Below are 21,336 nucleotides of genomic sequence, written 5' to 3' on the forward strand. Positions count from 1 at the left end.
TTGGTGTTTACCCTCTTGTTAAAATGTATCACACGGAATGCAGCCAAATCACCATGCAAGTATGTCCTTATCCTGGGATGAAGCAGGCTGTGATCCCTTTTGTGTGGCAGGGATGAGCTTTGGCTTCCTGCTGTGCAAGGTTACATTGAGTGTTTGAAAAGTTTGAGAATAAGGGGAGGAAGTTGCATCAGTATGCATAATGAGAGAACCCAGGAGTGCCGGGGTTGGTTCATCAAACTCTCAGCCTTTCAGTTCCTCCCAACACAGTTCAACTCCAGACCTTGAGAGTCATTTGCTGTTCTCTTTAATAGAGGGTGTTTATGTTCTTGTAGGTGGAAAACTTTAAAAAGGGAGAGAGCAACTAGAGAAATGACAGGAGATTTGTGCAAGTGCAACTGGAAATGTGAAGGATACTGGAACAGAGCATGCAGTGGATTTTATGTTGTTTTGTGGCATTAGGTGCTGAACCTGTTTAACATGACTCACAGATCACAAGCGCCAAAGACCAAAACTGACAACCATTTGAGCATAAAGGTATGTGGAATAATAATATGATAAAGGGTGCAAAAAGTAAACTTGAAAGTAAAACAGCAAGTGTTTATTGTTCTCAATAATCTCAACAACAGAAGATAAAGTGGGTCAAGTTGTTAATTTTCTTACTTAATCCTTTGTGAAAGTGCACAGTGTTGCTAATGTTGGGGCAGCCTTTATCAAAAGGAACAAAGATAAATACATTATTTTAGACAATGTTGTTAATCACGTCTCCTCCTTGGTTATTTAAGTATCGCTCAGCTCACAATTGTACCTCCCGGTTCATGATATAAACAATACAGCCAGTAAAGCTTTGTGAGTAGAATGGCTAATGAGAACTGTTACTTGTTGAGTTGGTGAAGCTGTTCCGGGATGTTTCAGGACAATGTCACATTTTATTCACTGCTAGAATTTTGTTTATACACGGAATACTCTTTGATGACTTTGGTAAATGTTCTTTTGATATCCTTGTTACTGTGGAATTGAGTCACACAATGAACGGAGGATTAAAGTCAGTTGTGAGGTTGAGAGTTTTAAGAGAGGGCTGTTTATGTTTATGTTTGGCAATGAGATGCTTTTTCCGCAGTGAATTCTGACTGGGGAAGCGAACTGAGAATTCCCGGACTAGCTCCTCCCCAGGTTCATCCACTTGAGTTAACTTAAAGTAAGCCAAGCCAAAGTTCACCCGTCAGGAAGAGCAGCAGCAACAAAAGTATGTTTGATCACAGCCGCCATAAAGTGGGAGTTGACTGAAAGACCAAAAAGATGACTGGCTCTTAATGGTTATTGACTTACCGGTTTGCCTAACTAATTCTAGATATTTAATGCTGTCACTGCAGTCTGTAATCTTTGCTGTGTGCTGTGTTTTAGTTTTGATTCCGGGAGACCGGCATCGAAAGCCGACCCTCTCGCCATGTGTAAAGCAATAACAACTTGCATTTATATAGCGCCTTTAATGTAGCAAAGCATCCCAAGGAGCTTCATTATCAGATTATAAAGCATAAGAAAAGCTAAATACTGTGGATGCTGGCGATCTAAAATAAAAACAGAAAGTGCTGGAGTTCTGAAGAAGAGTCGTACTGGACTCGAAACATTAACTCTCTTTCGCTTTCCACAGATGCTGTTAAACCTGTTGAGATCATCCTGCACTTTCTGTATTTATTTCATTATCAGATAATGTTGGCAGAATGCGGATAAAAGTCTGTGATGTCGACACAACCAAATTAGAAGGAAAACTTAAACCATGTAGAGAGATATTAGGGCAGGTGACCAAAAGTTTGGTCAGTGCTGTAGTAGGATTTAAGAAGACTCTTAAAGGAGGAAATTGAGTTGGATTTCGAAGGCAATTCCAGAGCTTTAGACCTTAGGTAGCTGAAGGCATGGTTGCCTATGGTGGAGCAAAGGAAGTCAGTGATGCACAACAAACCATGGAGCACAGAGGCCTTGGAAGATTGTGGAGGTTACAGAAATAGTGAAGTGTGAGGCCATGGAGACAATTATGAGAATTTTGACATTGAAACATTGATGGTCTGGGAGCTAATATAAGCCAGCGAGCAAGGGGTTGATGGATGAACGGAACTTGGCACGAGTTAGGAAATAAGCAACAGAGCTTTGGATGAGCTCAAGTTTATGGGCGTGGAATGTGGTATTCTCGGCATGAGGCCATTGGAATAGTCACATCTACAGTGTAATGTATCTTTTTTATGACTATCATAGAACTAGGTTTTCATGGGTGCGCAAGTTCTCCACTGGGGGGAAAGGAGTTAGGCAGAAGCTGGTACATGAATGTTGGTCCATGTGGGCACATGTAGAGACCATTCAGCACTTTGAGCCTGATATAGGCACAGGAAGAGAAAGCACAACTCCTCAATCTGTATAGACATAGGAGGAGGCCATTCACCCCCTTAGGAACAGGAGTAGGTCATTCAGCCCCTCAAGCCTGCTCCATCATTCATTTAGGTTCATTCACCGCCTTCTCAAAGCCAACTGCGGACAGACAATATTCGCCTCAGCGCTGGAGCACATCTCATGTCCTCTATCACCTCTTTTGAGACAAGATTCTGTATTTTAATATTTATTTTCTATATTTCTGTATTTTTTCAGCCTTATTGGGGATTGTCTTTGTAGTCAACTGGTGAATTGCCTTGTATCCGATCAATTCTGCACCTGCTTGTTGCCAGTGCCAGCTAATACACTCCCTTTACCGGTGGCAAAGCTTATGGGCAGAATTTTATGTCCCGTGGATGGGCGCGTGCCCGAACCGATTGGGTGTAAAATAGCGTGCGATGACATCCGGAGAGCGCCCTGGCATCATCACGCACTTGCGCAATATTTCGGTTGGCGGGCACGCGTGAGAGTTGGCAGTGCGCCCACCAACAATTAAGAGGCCTATTAAGGCCATGAAAGTATTAATTAAGAGATTTTCACTGCCCGCCCAACCTCACGGTTGGCAGGCGGGCAAATTGGCCAGGCAGCCTTTGCGTTTTTGAGGACACCTCATCCACGGGCGGATGACATTAATGAAGAAAAATGTTTTGACATAATTTTTTTTATTATATTTTTTCATTGTGAGTGAGTCCTACGTGGGGACGCTTTTTTCCGAATTTCCAAATCTTTATTTTTGATTTTAAAATTCTTCAGCTCCCTGAGGCAGCTCTCTGCTCCGCGCCTGCGCTGACTTCAGCACTCAGCCTCTTCCCGCCCCCACCCTGGTAGGTAGCGCTGAGCCTTTCAGTGTGTACTTCACACTGGCTGGCTGTTAATTCACGAGCTAACCTGAAATCGCTGTCGCGGGCCGATCGTGGGAGGGGGTGGGGGGTGGCCGGGAGGTGGGGGCGGTGGTTGGGGGGGTGTGAACCGTTTTTCGACCATTCCCAGTCCCGCCTGCTGTGTCCGCCCGATGAGCCGAAAATCCTACCCTATATTTCAGGCCAGGAGCTAGACAAGATCCGTGCTGGTGTGTGTTACAGTTGACTCAGGGAGTCTGAGTTGCTCTGGCAACATACACTTTTACGTGCATGTTGTAGCCTGGAATTATAGATAGTGATGGTAGAGGCTGCAGATTTCTTGATCAATCACATGGCTGACCATGCAGGAATCTCTTCAGCTCCTGCTGCCTGCCATTGGTGCGTGTTGGAAGGATTAGCAGGCTGATACTCAACATGTTTGGCTGTGTTATAAATGCACCTTCCGTGGCCATCAAGTCCTGGGGTGGGACTCAAACCATGGCCAAGCTTCTGGCTCAGAGTAAGGGACACCACATCACAAGATCTATACTTGGCAGCAATGCATAATCCAGGGGGCCTCAAAATGCCCTTCACGTTACTGCGCTGCTCTGGGCACAATGCATACCATCTCTTGACTCATTTAATTTACCAATGGTGTCAGCCCTGCTGCTATGGCAAATGCTGGATGTAACATGAACTGTTTCCTGGTGAGACACACTTCTTTTTACAGGCACCGTGGGCTCCAATAAATGTTGAAGGGTTTGCAGTCTTGTTTGAAACTTCCGACAGTGCAAACTTTCCAGGATTTGCATACTTTGATTTTGGTCTGCACTCTGTTTATTGTGTAGAATCCAGTGTGTTCTGACAAGCTCCCATTCATACCAAAAGCTGTCGCACACTTGATTTAATTTAAATGATCACTTTGAAGCCTTTCTTCCCCTCCACGCTGTCCAAAATTCGTCAACATAGGTTTGTTGCTTCATTGTTCTGTTTTCTGCAGATCTGCAGGTAGAGTTACTTTCAGTTTGCTGTTTGATAAAGATGTTTATATGTCGACGCTTGCTTAATTTGCATTCAAGGAGATTACGTCCATAAAAAAGCTTTCTGCCTTTGCACTGCTGAACTGAGCAGAGTAAATGTGGGAAGCAATCTCCTGGTGACTGAACTAAACAAACAAAAATGCCTTTAAAACAGAAATTGCTAACGGTAACCTGGGTGCATTTGAGTGCACAGGTTAAGAGATTTTTAACACAGAGCCAGATTACAGGTGTTGCAGTCCAAGATTCAAACAATGCAAACAAGCACTAAGTGTAAGGCTGATGTGTGGCTAAATTTGATTTAACTGTATGTGGGATTAATGGAAAACTGTTTGCCAAAGAGAAAAAACATTTTCATATGTTGTACATGAGTGGATAATAAATCAGGGGAACAAGACTTTAAGCAAATATGGGACTTGTAAAATACATAACATTGTCAAAAGTTTGAGAGAGGCCCATTTGGTTACAGAAAGACTTATGACAAAGAAGTCTTGCAAAGGCCACAAACACAACAGAAGACCATGTGGAATAGTTCTGTGGTTGAATGTGTGCAAAGCATGTTCTTTCTTACATCTTGAAGCCTTGAATTATCTCTCATTGTGATTTTTTTTCTCCTCTGTATGTTGGGTTTCTAAGTCTGCTACATGATGTGATATTAATAATGTTGCATTCAACTTTCAACTGCTGGCAGCCCTAGTTCTCACCTGGGAAAATAGGCGACTGCTCTTGTCAGGGATCTTGTGTGGCTGTTTGCCTGCTTGAATTAACTTTCTGGTAGACTTTTAAATGGGTGACCAGAATTCCCGTCCCACGACAGGCAGGAGGTTGTAGGAACCCAGCATTCAAGGAATAATGGGTGAAGCAGGCACAGCATGAGCTAATTACATGTCTCAAGTGTTGAGGCATCTTAAAGGGACTGCAGGAGGCCTCTCCACCAACATTTTCTGGTAGTCACTTGTTCAAAGAAAATATGACAAAAAACTTAGCAATCAAGGTGTGGTTTAGTGTTCAAACTAGCAGTTCATTGCCTGAAGTACTGCAGTATATTGTTTACAGTTTCCTACATGACAACAGTGGCTGCACTTCAAAAGGACTTCATTGAGATCATTATGAGGTGCTAGAGAAATGTAAATTCTTTATGCCATAGGCAGTGGAAGAATTTTGGAATCTCCATCAATATTAAATGAATGACATAATCATTTAGGTTATATTGAAGAGGACTATTTTCTGCTTTAAGCTTGCCTTCAAAAATGTTTAAACGACTTTTAATTCAATGAATATCGAATCAATGTACATCACATTTGGCTATCATTTTAATTGGGCAATTAATTAAAATTTGTAATTCATTCCCAGTTTCATGTTATTTCATAGGGGAGATAGAGAATCTATTTCCTATGGTGAGGGAAATTCAGAATAAGGGGCCATAACCTTAAAATTAGAGCCAGTGTGTTAAGGGTGGTGATTGTGGGGGCGGGTGGGAGGGGTGGTTGGGAGATTGGGGTGATGGGCACAGGGGTGTGGTGATATAATGGGAGCACTTCTTCCTGCAAAGAGTAATGGATATCTGGAAATCCCTCCCCCAAATGCTATTGAGGCTGGAGGTCAGTAGAAAATTTCAAAACTGAGATTGATAGATTTTTGTTATAAGTACGGGTATTAAAGGTTACAGAACCGAGGCAGGTAGATTCAGTTAAGATACAGATCAGCCATTATCTAGCTGAACGACAAAAGGAGCTGGAAGAGCTGAAAGGCCTAATTCTGTTCCTAAATAAAAACAAAAACAGAATTACCTGGAAAAACTCAGCAGGTCTGGCAGCATCGGCGGAGAAGAAAAGAGTTGACGTTTCGAGTCCTCATGACCCTTTGACAGAACTTGAGTTCGAGTCCAAGAAAGAGTTGAAATATAAGCTGGTTTAAGGTGTGTGTGTGGGGGGCGGAGAGAGAGAGAGAGAGAGTTCCTTCCTGTTGTATTCCATTGTTTGTTTCACCAGCTGTGAAGGAGCAGATACTTAAATGCACTGAATACAGCACCACAATCTTATCTTGCAGCACAACTCAAAGAATCACCTGTATCAGAGATATATGAACTCACTGATAACCCACTTGGACAGATTTAAAATCACAGGCTTATTATCTTTAATCCCTCATTAAATAGCATAAATATTTCATGAGTTCCATTCTATCCATCTGTCAACCAACAACAGCTATTAAATGCTAAATGTATTAGTGGGGAATAGTTTTGGATTCAGTGAAGTTTACTTTCAGATCCCTTAATTTTTAGCAACCTGCCTGAATGCACAGTGTGGGTTTGGTCTGAACCACTTAGACTGAAGAAAGGCTTACATTTCTATTGCACATCATTACACCCCCTGGAAATGTCATATTGTGCTTCACATGCACAGGAGATACTTTGAGGGCCACTAGCTGTCAATTGGTGCACAGCATGATCCCACAGACAGCACTCAGGCAAATGTTCTGTTCATCTGTTTTGGGTCGTGTTAGTTGACTGGAGGGATGTTGGTAAAAACATTGAGATGAATCCTGATCCAACACTTTGAGGTCTATTATAGACCTTGTTGATTTAGTCTCAGCCATGCAAAATATTCCTGAAACAGGGAGCAGCCTCCTGCTCCTTGACTGGTGCCCATGTAATTTTTACCATCCACCAATATCGGCACACAAGACTGTTAGCTTGAAGATTTTGGGGATAAAGTCAAATTGTGCCAGTCACCTCTATGGAAAGAATGTCCAAAGATAGTGGCCTGAGGCCTGTTTGAAATGAGGCCTAGGCCTTATCCATAAATGCTCCAATACAATATCTTGTAATTAGACAGCACCTTTAATGTAGCAAAACTTCCCAAGGTGCTTCACAGGTGTTAATTTGACACCAAGCCATATGAGAAAGTATTAGGATGGGTAACCGAAAGCACTAGGCTTTTGAGGAGTGACTTAAAAGGGAAGGCAAAGAGGTTTAGGGAGGGAATTCTAGAGTTAAGTCTCAGATGGCACAGCCACCAATCATAGAGCAAAGGAGGTGGGGTATGTACCAGAATCCAAAGTTGGAGGAATGCAGAGTTCTTAAAGGGTTATAGGTGTGGAGGAGGTTAGGGCTGAGGCCATGGAGGGATTTGAAGACGAGGATGAGATCTAGTTCACTAATTAGCAGCTTTCTACAGCAATGCACAATATCCATCCATGATATTTCTTTCACGCTCTCCATCCTCCCCATGCAATAAAACAGCCCTGCTGCAACAGATAGCCCCTCAACACAACACAAAATGGAGCCTGCATCTTGGTGCCAAAATCCTTACTACCAAGCTTGGGCTCGCAAGAACACACCCCCTTTCAGATCCCCCCTTTTCCAATAATTCATAATTTTTTTACAACTATATTTTTTTTCTTTTCCCTCCTATTTTTAAATGTATTTTGATCTATTGTTTCATCTCCACCTTTTAGCCCATTTCGATCCCTTCCCCCCACCCCACCCGCACTAGGGCCATCTGCCACTAGTTTGTTTCCCTTAATGTCCCCATTAGCACATCCTTTAGATAATATCACCACCGTCAACTCCCCTTTGTCCTTTTGTCTATGACATCTTTGGCAGTCTCTTCTTGGCCTCCACCTATCACTGGCCCCCTATCCAGCTCTCCTGTCCCACCCCCTTCTACCAGCTTATATTTCATCTCATTTCTATATGGCTTGGTTCTGATGAAGGGTCACACAGACGCGAAACGTCAACTGTATCCCTCTCCGCAGATGCTGTCAGACCTGCTGACTTTTTCCAGGTATTTTTGTTTTTGTTCTAGATTTCAGCATCTGCAGTATTTTGCTTATATATTAGAACAGTGATAAGCTTTAGCAATGAGTTGTTGTATGAAAAATTGTTGTATGGTTTTGCAGTGTGGATGTCTTTTCCAGGACTATTCTTTTGTGGCTGAGATTGGACCAATGAGGTGTGCTTAGAGTTCAACATGCTGGGTGTGGATGTGCCTGGGTGTTTTTTGCACATTATTTTCATAGACGTAAACAACTCAATTATGCATCTATAAATTTCAATAATATGGACATTTATTTTACATACTTGTATTAATTATTTACTATTATATACCTTGGCAAGCGGAATCTTTTATGTTTATGAAGTCATATAGTACAGAAAGATGCCATTCAGCCCATTGTGCCTGCACTGGATCACTGAAAGAGCAACCAGTTCATCTTGCCCCTCTGCTTTTTCCCTATATGCCTACAAATGTTGTCTTTTCAGGTATTTATCCAATTGCCTTTTGAAAGTTACGATTGAATCTGCTCCTGCTCACTTTCAGGTGGTGAATTCCAGATCATAATATCTCATTTGAAAAAAAAGGAATTCCCCTCATCTTCACCTGTCTTTTTTTGCAAGTTATCTGTGCCTACTGGCTATGGACCTCCCACCAGCGGAAACACTCCCTATGTATCCTATTATTATCTATTATTATCATCTACTCTATTCTTACACTTTTTCATCCTGAGTGTGGTTATTGCAGGGCCTATCAAGACAGCAATGAGTAAAACAAGTAGGCAATGCCTGAGTCACTTGCAAATTATCTCCTCCCTTCCCCCAAAATGGAGCCTGCATCTTGGTGCCAAAATCCTTACTACCAAGCTTGGGCTCGCACCCTTTAATTTATTTTCTAGCTTGCTGTGGGATTTACAGTTCCATTTTGTCATTGTTAATGCCATTGTCCTACCTTTAATTAGTGTTAATACAATAAATTCCAATGTTTTAAGATTCATTCCTGGGATGTGGATGTTGCTGCCAAGGCTGGTATTTTTTGGCCAATCTTATCATTGTTTATCATTGTTGGTGGCGAGCCTCTTCTTGATCTGCTGCAGTCTGTATGGTGAAGGTCCTCCCTCCCATTGTGCTGGTCAACAGGGCATTCCAGGAATTTGAGTCAGTGAAGTATTGCTAATTCAGCATGGTGTGTGAATTGGTAATGGTGTTGCCCTGCACCAGCTGGCCTTGACCTCCTAGATAGTGGATTTGGGAGATATTGTCAAAATACCCTTGGCAAGTTGTTGCAGTACATCCAACGGATAGTGTAGCCACAGTGTGTTGGTGGTGGCATGTTAATGATAGGGTGGGCTGTTGATCAAACTGATTGGGTAGTATCAGGAGGCTTGAATATTTTTAGAAGTGCACTCATCCAGGCAGGTGAAAAATTTTCTACCTTAATGGAGAGTCTTTGGGGAGTCAAGAGATGAGCCACACACTACAGAATAATCAGCCTTTGACCTGCTTAGCTAGCAACAGTATTTTTATGGCTGGTCCAACTGAGAATCCTCATACTCTAGTATGGTCTCATACATGATACCAGTTTCTTAACCTTGTGTTTATAAGATCTGCTGCTTCGAACTGATGGGCCTTATGTTGGTCGCCCTATATTCTGTATTTCATTCTTCACTTTCATCCAGTAAAACTGTCAACATGAAACCAGTAACGAATCCCTTAGCCAAAAAGTAAAGTAAAAACACATTAACATCTGCTAACTTTGGATGGTCTGGCCTCTTATTCAGGACAGTACTACTGCCAGTTTAGAGGCTGCTATCAACTGACACGTAAAGAGGCTGCTAGGCTTCAAAACCTAACTTTAATATTGCTCAAAAGTTATGATAGTGCCAGTGGGAAAAAATATCCCTGATTTCTTGCCCTCTGCTCCTCAGGGAAGGTGACAGGTTTTCTCTGGGGTATATAGTGACTACACAAGAACCATGCATCAGGAACCTGTAGAGTTAACACAGTATAGGAGCAAACACTGCTCCGGCGACATGACTCTGATAACGCTAAGTGCCACTAATTTTCAGGGAAATTAGGAAAGAGTGGGGGCCTGGGACTAATGGATAGCGCTTTTGAAAAGCTGACACAGGCACAATGGGCTGAATGGCCTTCTTCTATGCTGGGAGATTCTATGGGGGAATTTTACATGATGATGATGACCCTGCCCCCGGCTTCAAAGTCTGGGGCGAGTTAGCTTCCATGTTACTAATTGCCCCACAGCTATTTAAGGGCCATGTGCCTGTTAATTGCCTCTGTGTGGGACCTCTGTCCCCACCGGGGAGGAAGCTCTGATTCTGAGAGCTGATGGTCAATAAAATGGCCAGCAGCTCTCTGCTCCCAGCAGTGACAACCTAGCTGGCAACAAAGCTGCCAAGTTTTACATGGTGACCTTGACACTTAGTCCTGGCATCCACCACTGTGGATAAAATACCAGCGACAGCAGGTAAAATACCATAAGTGGCCATTGAGGTACTCAATTGGCCACTAAGCAAGCTAGCCACCTCCCTTGGGATTTCACGAGCATTGGAGGGCACCGCTGCCATGGTGCCCAACTTTATACCCCCTCACCAGCTCCCTCCCAGGGTGGGGTGGAGCAGGGCGGTGGGGGTGGGGGTGGGGGGTGGGAATGGTGTAAAGTTACACTCTATGATTTATGGTGCTGCACCACATGCCATTCTGCATAGTGCTATTAGTGATCGTCCCACTGGCTGTATACCCTTCCAGGGAAATGCAGTAAAACCTACTTATCAAGCTAAGGAGGGCTACTGTAAGACCTGTCAGAGCACAGCTTGTTTCTGCCCAGCTGCATTACAATGGTGGGTGAATCATTGATATGTGGGGATTGTCCTCAAAGAGCTGAGACCAAGTCATTTTCTTAGCCATTTGTTTATCCAGCTGTTGGCTACAGAGGGAGCTCCTGCTCCTGGGTCATATGATGTCAAATGTGGTCACCCAGGCTGTGTATATTTCCACTGACCATTAGTTTGGCTTATTAGGAGCATTTGCAAAGGACCTGTCATCAAGTCCCAGCAAGTTTAATCGTGCAAAGTTTCAGTTGAATGTAAATAGTAGAATCTGACTCTTACAGTCGGAAGTTATCGTTTGGTTTTTCCTTTTAAGAAGGACCCTGTAAATTCTGCTATTGATATCAGGCTGAGTGTTCTGAAAGCAAACTATCATTAACTGTCAGGAACTAATCTGGAAGCAAGCCATAAGTCTTGCCTGTAGGATATTTGGGGCTCTCTGCCGGTGATAACAACTGGGCATCGCCCAGTGAAGTTCTCCGGTTGGTTTTGGATTACTTAAGGGTGTTGATAGGTTGCCTGTTTTCTTTTGACAATGTGCAGCACTTATAACACCAGATGTGGCGTGGGCCACAGATGTTGTGAGGAGCAGGCAATTGAATTTAGTGTCTACAACAGCAACTTGCATTTATATTGGCCTTTCAATGTAATTAAACATCCCGAGGTGTGTTATCAGACAATATTTGACACCAAGTCACAAAAAGGGATATTATAGGACCGATGATCAAAAGCTTGTTCAAAGAGGCAGTTTCTAATGAACGTCTTAAGGGAATAAAGAAAGATGAAGAGGTGGAGAGGTTTAGGGACAGAATTCCAGAGATTAGAGCCTATTGACAGCTGAAGGCACGGATGCCAATAGTGGGCGATAGAAATCAGGTGTGTGCAAGAAGCCAGAATTGAAGGAGCGCAGCAGACTCAGAGGCTTGTAGTTTTCAGTCTGTCAACATTGCAATGCTGCTTTCAAACATATCTCTGAAAGAGCCATTGCTTTCTCAATAGTCTATTGGTGCAGAGTTGTTTTCTTCACATTCCTCAGCATTGTGGAGCTTGCTCCCTGTACATTGCAGAGAGAGAGTGACTCTACACACTGCAGTTGCTGTGAGTCATTCTTTCAGCTGTTGTTCCTTTCACCAGTGACTGGGGCAAAATCAGATGGTGAAAGCAATTGCTTCAGCAGCCATTGTAGGAAGCCTGAAAGACCCAAATCACCTTTGGCTAAGAAATAGAAAAGTTCCCTCAGAAATTTTAGGTGGATTGTAAAACCTCCGGAGGCAACAATTTCACTTGACTTGCTGCACTGCATCTCTGCTAAGGTAGGGAAGATGAGCATTATTTTGGAGCATGCCTTCAAACAGTGAAGGCTTCTCACACTTGTAATTTTATTGAAAGTCTTTGTAATTGTAATTCTGTCACATGTTCTACATTGTCCTTGCTAATAACAATTATAGTACAGCACTAAAACGACCTGTGTATTAGATATACCTGACCTTACCTAAAATCCTGATGTGAATAGAGCTTTTGTCCGTTGGGATCCAAACATATGATAGGAAAGAAAGAAAGAACAATGCATTTGTACAGTGTCTTTCATGACCTTGGGACATGGATCCGATACAGCCAATGAAGTACTTTTTAAAAGTGTTTTCGCTGTTTAATATAGGAAACAAGGCAGCTAGTTTGCGTTCCATAAACAGCAATATGAAAATGACCAGATAACTTGTTTTAGTATGTTGCTTGAGGGATAAATATTGGCTCGGACACCAGAGAAAATTTTCCTGCACTTTGAGTACTGTAATGGGATCTCTTACATCCATCTGAGAGGAGGTTGGGATGTTTAATGTCATCTGAAAGATGGCATCTTCAAAGTGCAACACTCCTTTGCACTGGAGTATCAGCCTAGATTCTGCACTCAAGTATCCAGAATGGATCTTGAACCAATAACCTTCTGACTCAGAGGCAAGAGTATTACCATTGAGCCATGGCTGACTTCAAACAGATGCAACCACACGTACAGGAATATTGGACTGGATTTTTCAAAGGATTGGAAGCAAAGTCAGCTGGCAAGCAACATGCCAGAAAGAAGCCCACCTGGCAGCCATAACACACTCGGAGTGGGCTAAACAAGGCAAGAGTGTGACCTTTGCCCCTCAGTGAGAGGAAGTCCCGCCCTCAACAGCTGCTGGCCAATTTGATTGACTGGCAACTCTGAAGTCCTGGCAGCTCTTGAGCTCAGTATTGGGCACCGAAGGAGAATGGAGAAGATGCTTGGCTGCCAGAACTAGGTAAGTTCCGGGCTTTTCCGGAGAGGGATATGAGAGCCCAGGGATGGGGGAGTTGAGGGTGGGGAACTAGGTTTTGGAGGGCTGGCAGCAAGGAAGAAAGGGTGATATCTTGTGGGGGGGCCTGATGCATGCAGGGCACTCCCTGACTGGGGTGCCCCCTTTCCTTCGTGCCTTTTTTCATCTAGGCCACATAAAAACGGTCTGCTCACTGCTGTCTGCCTGCTCAGAGCAATCGCATTATGGCATGGGCATTATCCTGGTCAATAGGCTTCCGAACAAGCTAAACTGACCGTTAATTATTTATTTACGTATGGCAAGCAGCCTGCTCATTTTGGTGCCCCCGCCCACCTAGTGCATTATGGATATTGGATCAGAGATCGGCGGGAAGGTGGTGGGCTAGCCACCCAACCTATTTTAGCACCCAACCCCCTCCCCCCCTCCCCCCCACCTGCCGAAAACACGCCTGGCAGGGCCATGTAAAATCCAGCCCGTAGTTTTTGTGCTCAGTAACATTTGCTGACTTTGCTCACAAATGGGTTCTGATGAAAGCCCATCAACTTGAAACTTTGACCCTACCTTCCCTGCCTCCCTGTCCTCTCAGATGCCACTTGACCTGCTGCATGTTTCCAATGTTCTGCTCTTTTTATTTCTAATTTCCAGCACCTGCAGCATTTTGCTTTACGTTCAGAAGGAACCTGCAGTGAGGATCTCTCTAAAGCCTATGGCCAAAGATTAATTACTCACACTTTCTTTTGGTGCCTGAAGGGTTGGATTTTACCATGGGCTTTGGGACCCCCGCTTCAGGATGAAGAGAGTGCCCCGAGCCCACACTTACCAGCTGCGGGACCAGCTGAGCAATTTTACCGGAGGCAAGCTCCTAATTGGCTTTCGCTGGGCTCACCATCCAATTAAGGACAGCGGGCGGGGTCTCGATGCTGTCGGCCCAATCAGAGCACTGGCAACTCGAGAGACTTGCCAGCCCTACCAAGAGTGGTGCGCGCTGCTCAGGCAGCTCGAGGATCAAGAGGGTGCAGAGATGAGTAACGAAAAACAAATTGGAGGGGCCAGGCAGGCAGGTCCCTCCGGATAAAAACAAAAAACTGCGGATGCTGGAAATCCAAAACAAAAACAGAATTACCTGGAAAAACTCAGCAGGTCTGGCAGCATCGGCGGAGAAGAAAAGAGTTGACGTTTCGAGTCCCCATGACCCTTCGACAGAACTAGGTAAATCCCAGGAAGGGGTGAAATATAAGCTGGTTTAAGGTGTGTGGGGCTGGGGGGGAGATAGGGTTGGGGGAGAGAAGTGGAGGGGGGTGGTGTGGTTGTAGGCAAAAGCAGTGATAGAAGCAGATCATCAAAAGATGTCACAGACAGCAGAACAAAAGAACACATAGGTGTCGAAGTTGGTGATATTATCTAAACGAATGTGCTAATTAAGAATGGATGGTAGGGCACTCAAGGCATAGCTCTAGTGGGGGTGGGGGGAGCATAAAAGATTTAAAAATATTTTAAAATAATGGAAATAGGTGGGAAAAAGAAAAATCTATATAATTTATTGGAAAAAAAACAAAAGGAAAGAGGAAGAAACAGAAAGGAGGTGGGGATGGAGGAGGGAGGTCAAGACCTAAATTGTTGAATTCAATATGCAGTCCAGAAGGCTGTAAAGTGCCTAATCGGAAGATGAGGTGTTGTTCCTCCAGTTTGCGTTGGGCTTCACTGGAACAATACAGCAAGCCAAGGACAGACATGTGGGTAAGAGAGCAGGGTGGAGTGTTAAAATGGCAAGCGACAGGGTGGTTTGGGTCATTCTTACGGACAGACCGCAGGTGTTCTGCAAAGCGGTCGCCCAGTTTACGTTTGGTCTCTCCAATGTAGAGGAGACTGCATTGGGAGCAACGAATGCAGTAGACTAAGTTGGGGGAAATGCAAGTGAAATGTGGCTTCACTTGAAAGGAGTGTTTGGGCCCTTGGATGGTGAGGAGAGAGGAAGTGAAGGGACAGGTGTTACATCTTTTGCGTGGGCATGGGGTGGTGCCATAGGTGGGGGTTGGGGAGTAGGGGGTGATGGAGGAGTGGACCAGGGTGTCCTGGAGGGAACGATCCCTATGGAATGCCGACAGTGGGGGTGAAGGGAAGATGTGTTTGGTAGTGGCATCATGCTGGAGTTGGCGGAAATGGCGGAGGATGATCCTTTGAATGCGGAGGCTGGTGGGGTGATAAGTGAGGACAAGGGGGACCCTATCATGTTTCTGGGAGGGAGGAGAAGGCGTGAGGGTGGATGCGCGGGAGATGGGCCGGACAGGGTTGAGGGCCCTGTCAACGGCCGTGGGTGGAAAACCTTGGTTAAGGAAGAAGGAGGACATGTCAGAGGAACTGTTTTTGAAAGTAGCATCATCGGAACAGATGCGATGGAGGCGAAGGAACTGAGAGAATGGGATGGAGTCCTTACAGGAAGCGGGGTGTGAGGAGCTGTAGTCAAGGTAGTTGTGGGAGTCGGTAGGCTTGTAATGGATATTGGTGGACAGTCTATCACCAGAGATTGAGACAGAGAGGTCAAGGAAGGGAAGGGAAGTGTCAGAGATGGACCACGTGAAAATGATGGAAGGGTGGAGATTGGAAGCAAAATTAATAAATTTTTCCAAGTCCCGACGAGAGCACGATGCAGCACCGAAGTAATCATCGATGTACTGGAGAAAGAGTTGTGGAAGGGGGTCGGAGTAGGACTGGAACAAGGAATGTTCCACACACCCCATAAAGAGACAGGCATAACTGGGGCCCATGCGGGTACCCATAGCCACACCTTTTATTTGGAGGAAGTGAGAGGAGTTGAAGGAGAAATTGTTCAGTGTGAGAACAAGTTCAGCCAGACGGAGGAGAGTAGTGGTGGATGGGGATTGTTCGGGCCTCTGTTCGAGGAAGAAGCTAAGGGCCCTCAGACCATCCTGGTGGGGGATGGAGGCGTAGAGGGATTGGACGTCCATGGTGAAGAGGAAGCGGTTGGGGCCAGGGAACTGGAAATTGTTGATGTGACGTAAGGTTTCAGAGGAGTCACGGATGTAGGTGGGGAGGGACTGGACAAGGGGAGAGAGAAGGGAGTCAAGATAACGAGAAATGAGTTCTGTGGGGCAGGAGCAAGCTGACACGATCGGTCTACCGGGACAGTTCTGTTTGTGGATCTTGGGTAGGAGGTAGAAGCGGGCCGTCCGAGGTTGGGCGACTATCAGGTTGGAAGCTGTGGGAGGAAGATCCCCAGAGGAGATGAGGTCAGTGACAGTCCTGGAAACAATGGCTTGATGATAGCCCATCGGGAGCACAGAGGCAGCCTTCCCTGCCCACGGACCGCTCTTTGAGCCATATTGCCTCCAGTTCCAATGGCTCTCCAGACAGCCAGAGAGAGGGTCCTTAAATATTTAAATTGGCTGTCCGTCTCTGTTTAGCAAGCAGCCGCTCCCACCACTGGGAAACTTCCCTGGCAACAGAACTGGGTCAGGGAGCCATCCCGATGTGGCTCCCAGCTATGTTCCAGGTTCCCTGCCACCATGCTTCCCCGCTTCCCAGTCTGTCGCCCTGGGGCTAGGAATATATGGCCTGGAGTCTCTTGATGAACCAACCATGCATTCTGTAAATAGGATCAGCAGGCTGCAAAGCCAGCAAGGATCCAGGTGCGAGAGTAGCTTTTAAGTTTTATTAGGTTGACATTGCACAAAGCAACTAAACTAGAATGATTTTAAGCCCTGCGACAAGCTGAACAGCAATTTTGTGTTGTAGTATGACTGTCCATGTGCAGTCTCTTTACTAAACAAATCTATAGGTTGAAGTGTGGGCTTGAAACTACTCACTCATATTGCTGCTGTTCCCTTTAATTCTGAATGAAGAGCAAATTCCATGCTGACATGAACTTTAGAAAGTGTAAAACATTTAGAACTGAAAAAATGGTTAAAAATACCTTCATATAATAAGGATGTGGGAGTTTTCAAGAACAAATCTTCTGCCTTTTTGAACTTTTGTATCATTACAATGGCCACCTGCAAAGCATTACATCCAAGCAGTGGTTGCATTGTGAATCTCACAACAGCCCTTTCATTGTTGGGCGCTGGTGCATACTCAGCCCAGGTAGATTGTTTACTCTCTGCAAGTTGTAAAGGGCCTAACTGAGGTGGGGTAGTGCCAGAACCATCCCAGTGCAAAACCACCCACAGTTCAATACATTTGGCCTAAATTATCATCATCTTCAGGTGACGGATGGCTAATACAAGAAATGAAAGTGCCATACTGATAGAATAAGGCCAGGAGTCAAGTCAAGCTTTCGAACTTGTGCCCGTAATTACAGCAGACTGGTCAGCTCTGAGTGCCAACAGTCCCCTTCTATTTTAATCATTCCACCTTTGGTGGCCAATCCTTCAGCTGCCTAGGACCCAAGCTCTGGAATACCTTCCCTGCACCTCCGTCTCTCTCCCTCGCTTTCCCACTTTAAGATATTTCTTAAAACCTACCTCTTTGACCAAGCTTTTGATCATCTGGCTGTATACCTCATTGCATGGTTCATTGCCATTTTTTGTTTTATAATGCTCCGGGGACATTTTATTACAATAAAGGTTCCATATAAATACAAGATGTTGTTGTTGTATGAAGTGCTTTGGGATGTTCTGAGGTTATGAAAGGTGCTGTATAAGTATAAGTTCTTTTCTTTCTTCTCTAATTTGTGCTGAATTTTATTGGCAGATGGTTTCCAAAAACAAAATTCCAATTGGGTTTAGTTGGATGTTGTGTCAGGATCTTGTGTGTTCTTTTCATCCAGCAGAATAACCAAAGAGTTTGCCTGTTTTGGACTGAATGTTGAACATAGTTTAATGCTTGGCTGTTTGCTCTGTTGTCTGACATAGGTATGGTCCTTAATGTACATGGTGTGCTGAGAGTGCGCTGCTCCCTCTGCCTGTTGACATCATCATCAGCTGTGATATTTTGGGATAAATTGGATATAAGGATAGCTTGTCTCAGCATGCACTTTTTCACTCGGCTGGAGCTTTGCTTAAATGCCTCGAAGATTGCAAAGTTCATTTAATTACGGTTTTGCTTGTGCTGATAGAGGTGTGGAAGAGCTGCAAGTAAAGGGCAGCTGCTCCTGTTTTATGTTCTCTTGTACCATTTTCTAAGGCTCGTAATAGTTTCATTCTGAAAGTGCACTCTTGCTGCAATGTAAGTAACAGATGGTGCACTGTGTATATCGGCATCCAAACCTTGTACCAGAATCGCAAACTGCTAAAATGACCAGCTGACAACGCAGTACTAATATTGGATTAAGAGCAACCTCTTGCATTTGTTAAGTTGTTCTCTATTTGACATAAACGTACGGATGATACACAAGGATTGGTGCAACAATAATGTGGGCTCTTTATTTGACGATAAGACAATATATATAAATGTTAACTGGGAAGTTTAAGTATGGTGCATCTGATCGCTACCCTGCTGCTTCCCAACTCACTAAGGCTACTTCGACATGACCTACCAAACCCACAACCTCTACCATCTAGAAGGACAAGGGCAGCAGGTACATGGGAACACCACCACCTGGAAGTTCCCCTTGAAGCTACACACCAGCCTGACTGGGAACTATATCGTTGTTCCTTCACTGTTGCTGGGTCAAAATCCTGCATCTCCCTAATTGCACTGTGGGTGTACCTACACCACAAAGACTGCAGCGGTTCAAGAAGGTGGCTGACCATCACATTCTCAAGGGCCATTAGGGATGGGCAATAAAAATGCTGGCCTAGCCAGCAATGCCCACATCCTGTGAAAAGAGTTTTAAATAATTACCTATAAGGCATGGGACTAATACACCATATCCTGTTGAAGTGATGTGATTGACAGTAGCTTAGGATATGCTTCCTTAAAGGTAAATGCTACACACATCATATCACAACAGCATTCACCTTTTTCTCTTCAAAGCCTAATGGTACACAGTCAACACATCCCTTCTGCTGGTTTAGCGGGCCATGGTCTGGGTTGTTTCAGTAACAGAGACCCTTTGTATGTGGCTCACACTTCCCTACCAGATGGTAAGGACTAGGTACGAAGGGGATTGGTGGGGGAGAGTGTGGTGTGGGGAGCAGGTGGGGAAGGAGGGTCACTCCATGTACCACATTGGATAGCAACCCAGTGTTCAGAGACTGGAGCCCACAGGGTCTGCCTGGAGCAGACAATGAATCCTTACTCTTGCAACTCAGAGCTGGGAATACTATCACAAAGCCACTCCGACATAGCTACAAAAAGAATTAGTCACAATCCAGCAATTTGACAGACACACATTTTAAATTTATTTACAAAATGCAATAAGAACACCAGAAAGTTTTCATTAACCCTTGGTCATTCAGCTCTTTTTAAATTTATGGATTTAAATCCTGCAGTGCTTCTATGCCTGCTGGTTAGTTTGCTACACCATAATATGTTGAGTTCTGCGCAGTCTATGACTTGGTGAATACACTTGGTGTGCTGCATTGGAAAAACGGACATGTCAAGTTTGATCCCTGGTTTCGAAGGCGTTAACTGTTTTTGGCCAGAGTTGGAGTGGGCACACTGAAGTAATAGGCTCTTACTGCCCTTGTGCTAATGTTGGGGAGAAAACTGTCAGGGTTCCCTTGATTACAGAGCTAAGGGGAAACAGTAAAGTGGGACTGAAAGGATAGCTCTTTCAAAGAGCTAGAACAGGCATGATAGGCCAAATGGTCTCCTTCTCTAGAGTGTCAGTGTATGACTTTGTGAGTCATGTTGGAATTTAATTGTATGCAGATTGTGAGAAAAGGTTGGGCTCAGTTATGATGCCTTATGTAATTGAATGGAGTACATGAAGTGTGACCATTTAGGTGAAGGAGTGAGAGCTGTGTAACTGTACCTCAACAGAAGTCAGCTTGTTTATGAGAGGAGATACAAAGGAGGGAAAAAAATAAAACATAGCCTCCATTATTTCCCCATTCTCCTGAACCCTTATAACCTCCCCCCGCCCCCCCCCCTTCCCACCAACACCACCTTAACACCCTGTGATCTTTAAACTCCTTAATTCTAGTTATTCAAACCTGTTTCTAGGACAGGCTGCAATTTTGCAGAGATTGTGTTGTAATGTGAGCTGAACACTCAATTAGACAGCTGCAGATTGAATGGCGTAAAGCAGCAATATGATAGGGGAAATTTTTCTTGTACGCATCCTTATGGTTTATTTATGCACTTACTGTATGGCCTAGATTTTATCCTTGTAACATCAACAGTAATTCAGTTAAGTGAACAAGTCCACTAACGCTCCATTTTTAAAATTGTCATCCTCATGTTCAAATCCCTCTAGCTTGCCCTCCCAGTCTTTATAACCTAAATTCTTCAAGATGGTTGTGTCCAACTCTGGTCTCCACCACTTCTTTTGACTCACTATTGGCAGTTGTGCCTTCATCTCTCTCGACCCTACATTCTAGAATTCCTCCTCTCTCTCTTTCTCTCTCTCTCTCTACTGTTCTCTCCTCTACGATGCATAAAACCTATCCCTTTGGCCTAGAGTTTGAGCACCTGTCCTACAATCTATTTATGTGGCTCAGTGTACATTTTGTTTGGTAACAATCAAGTGAAGCTCCTTGGGACACTTTAGTATTTTAAAGGTACTATATGAATACAAATTGTTGTTTTTGTTCATATTACAATTGGAATACCAAGGCCTTTATGTCAAATATTTGTTACCGATGCAAGAATGTTGTTCCCTATGCGCTGATTTAACATTGTATTCTATTTTTAATAACTACAGTGTGTATGGGTGACAGATTCAGTTGTCAGCTTTCCCATGTGTTTTGACTAGCACTGGTTGGAGATGAACCCATAAGATCTATGTCATCTCTGCCACTTCATATTCCAAATTAAGAAACAAAGAAAGACTTGCATTTATGTAGCCCTTTTCATGACCTCAGGGTGTCCCAAAGAACTTTACAGCCAGTAAATTACATCTGAAGCAAAATCACAATTTTAATGTGGGAAATGTGGCAGCCAATTTGTGCACAGCATGGTCCCACAAACAGTACTGTGATAGAGATCTGTTTTTCAGTACTGTTGGTTGAGGGAGAATTCTTCTGCTCTTTGAATAATGCCATGGAATCTTTTACCTGACAGGACTCA

General features: G+C 44.1%; 1 protein-coding gene across 4 annotated transcripts in view; it reads left to right on the plus strand.

The window, feature by feature from the left end:
- The first annotated feature begins 265 nt into the window (after nt 1-265).
- zgc:158766 (uncharacterized protein LOC100009641 homolog) overlaps nt 266-21,336 on the plus strand; it is a 188,083-nt gene continuing 167,012 nt past the window's right edge. For all 4 annotated transcript variants that reach the window (XM_041184293.1, XM_041184296.1, XM_041184295.1 and 1 more), the window contains exon 1: nt 266-534. In XM_041184293.1, coding sequence (XP_041040227.1) covers nt 478-534 — 57 coding nt within the window. In that variant the 5' untranslated portion in view covers nt 266-477. The remainder of the gene's footprint in view (nt 535-21,336) is intronic.

Source organism: Carcharodon carcharias, chromosome 3 (assembly GCF_017639515.1).
Source record: "Carcharodon carcharias isolate sCarCar2 chromosome 3, sCarCar2.pri, whole genome shotgun sequence".
Taxonomy (NCBI): domain Eukaryota; kingdom Metazoa; phylum Chordata; class Chondrichthyes; order Lamniformes; family Lamnidae; genus Carcharodon; species Carcharodon carcharias.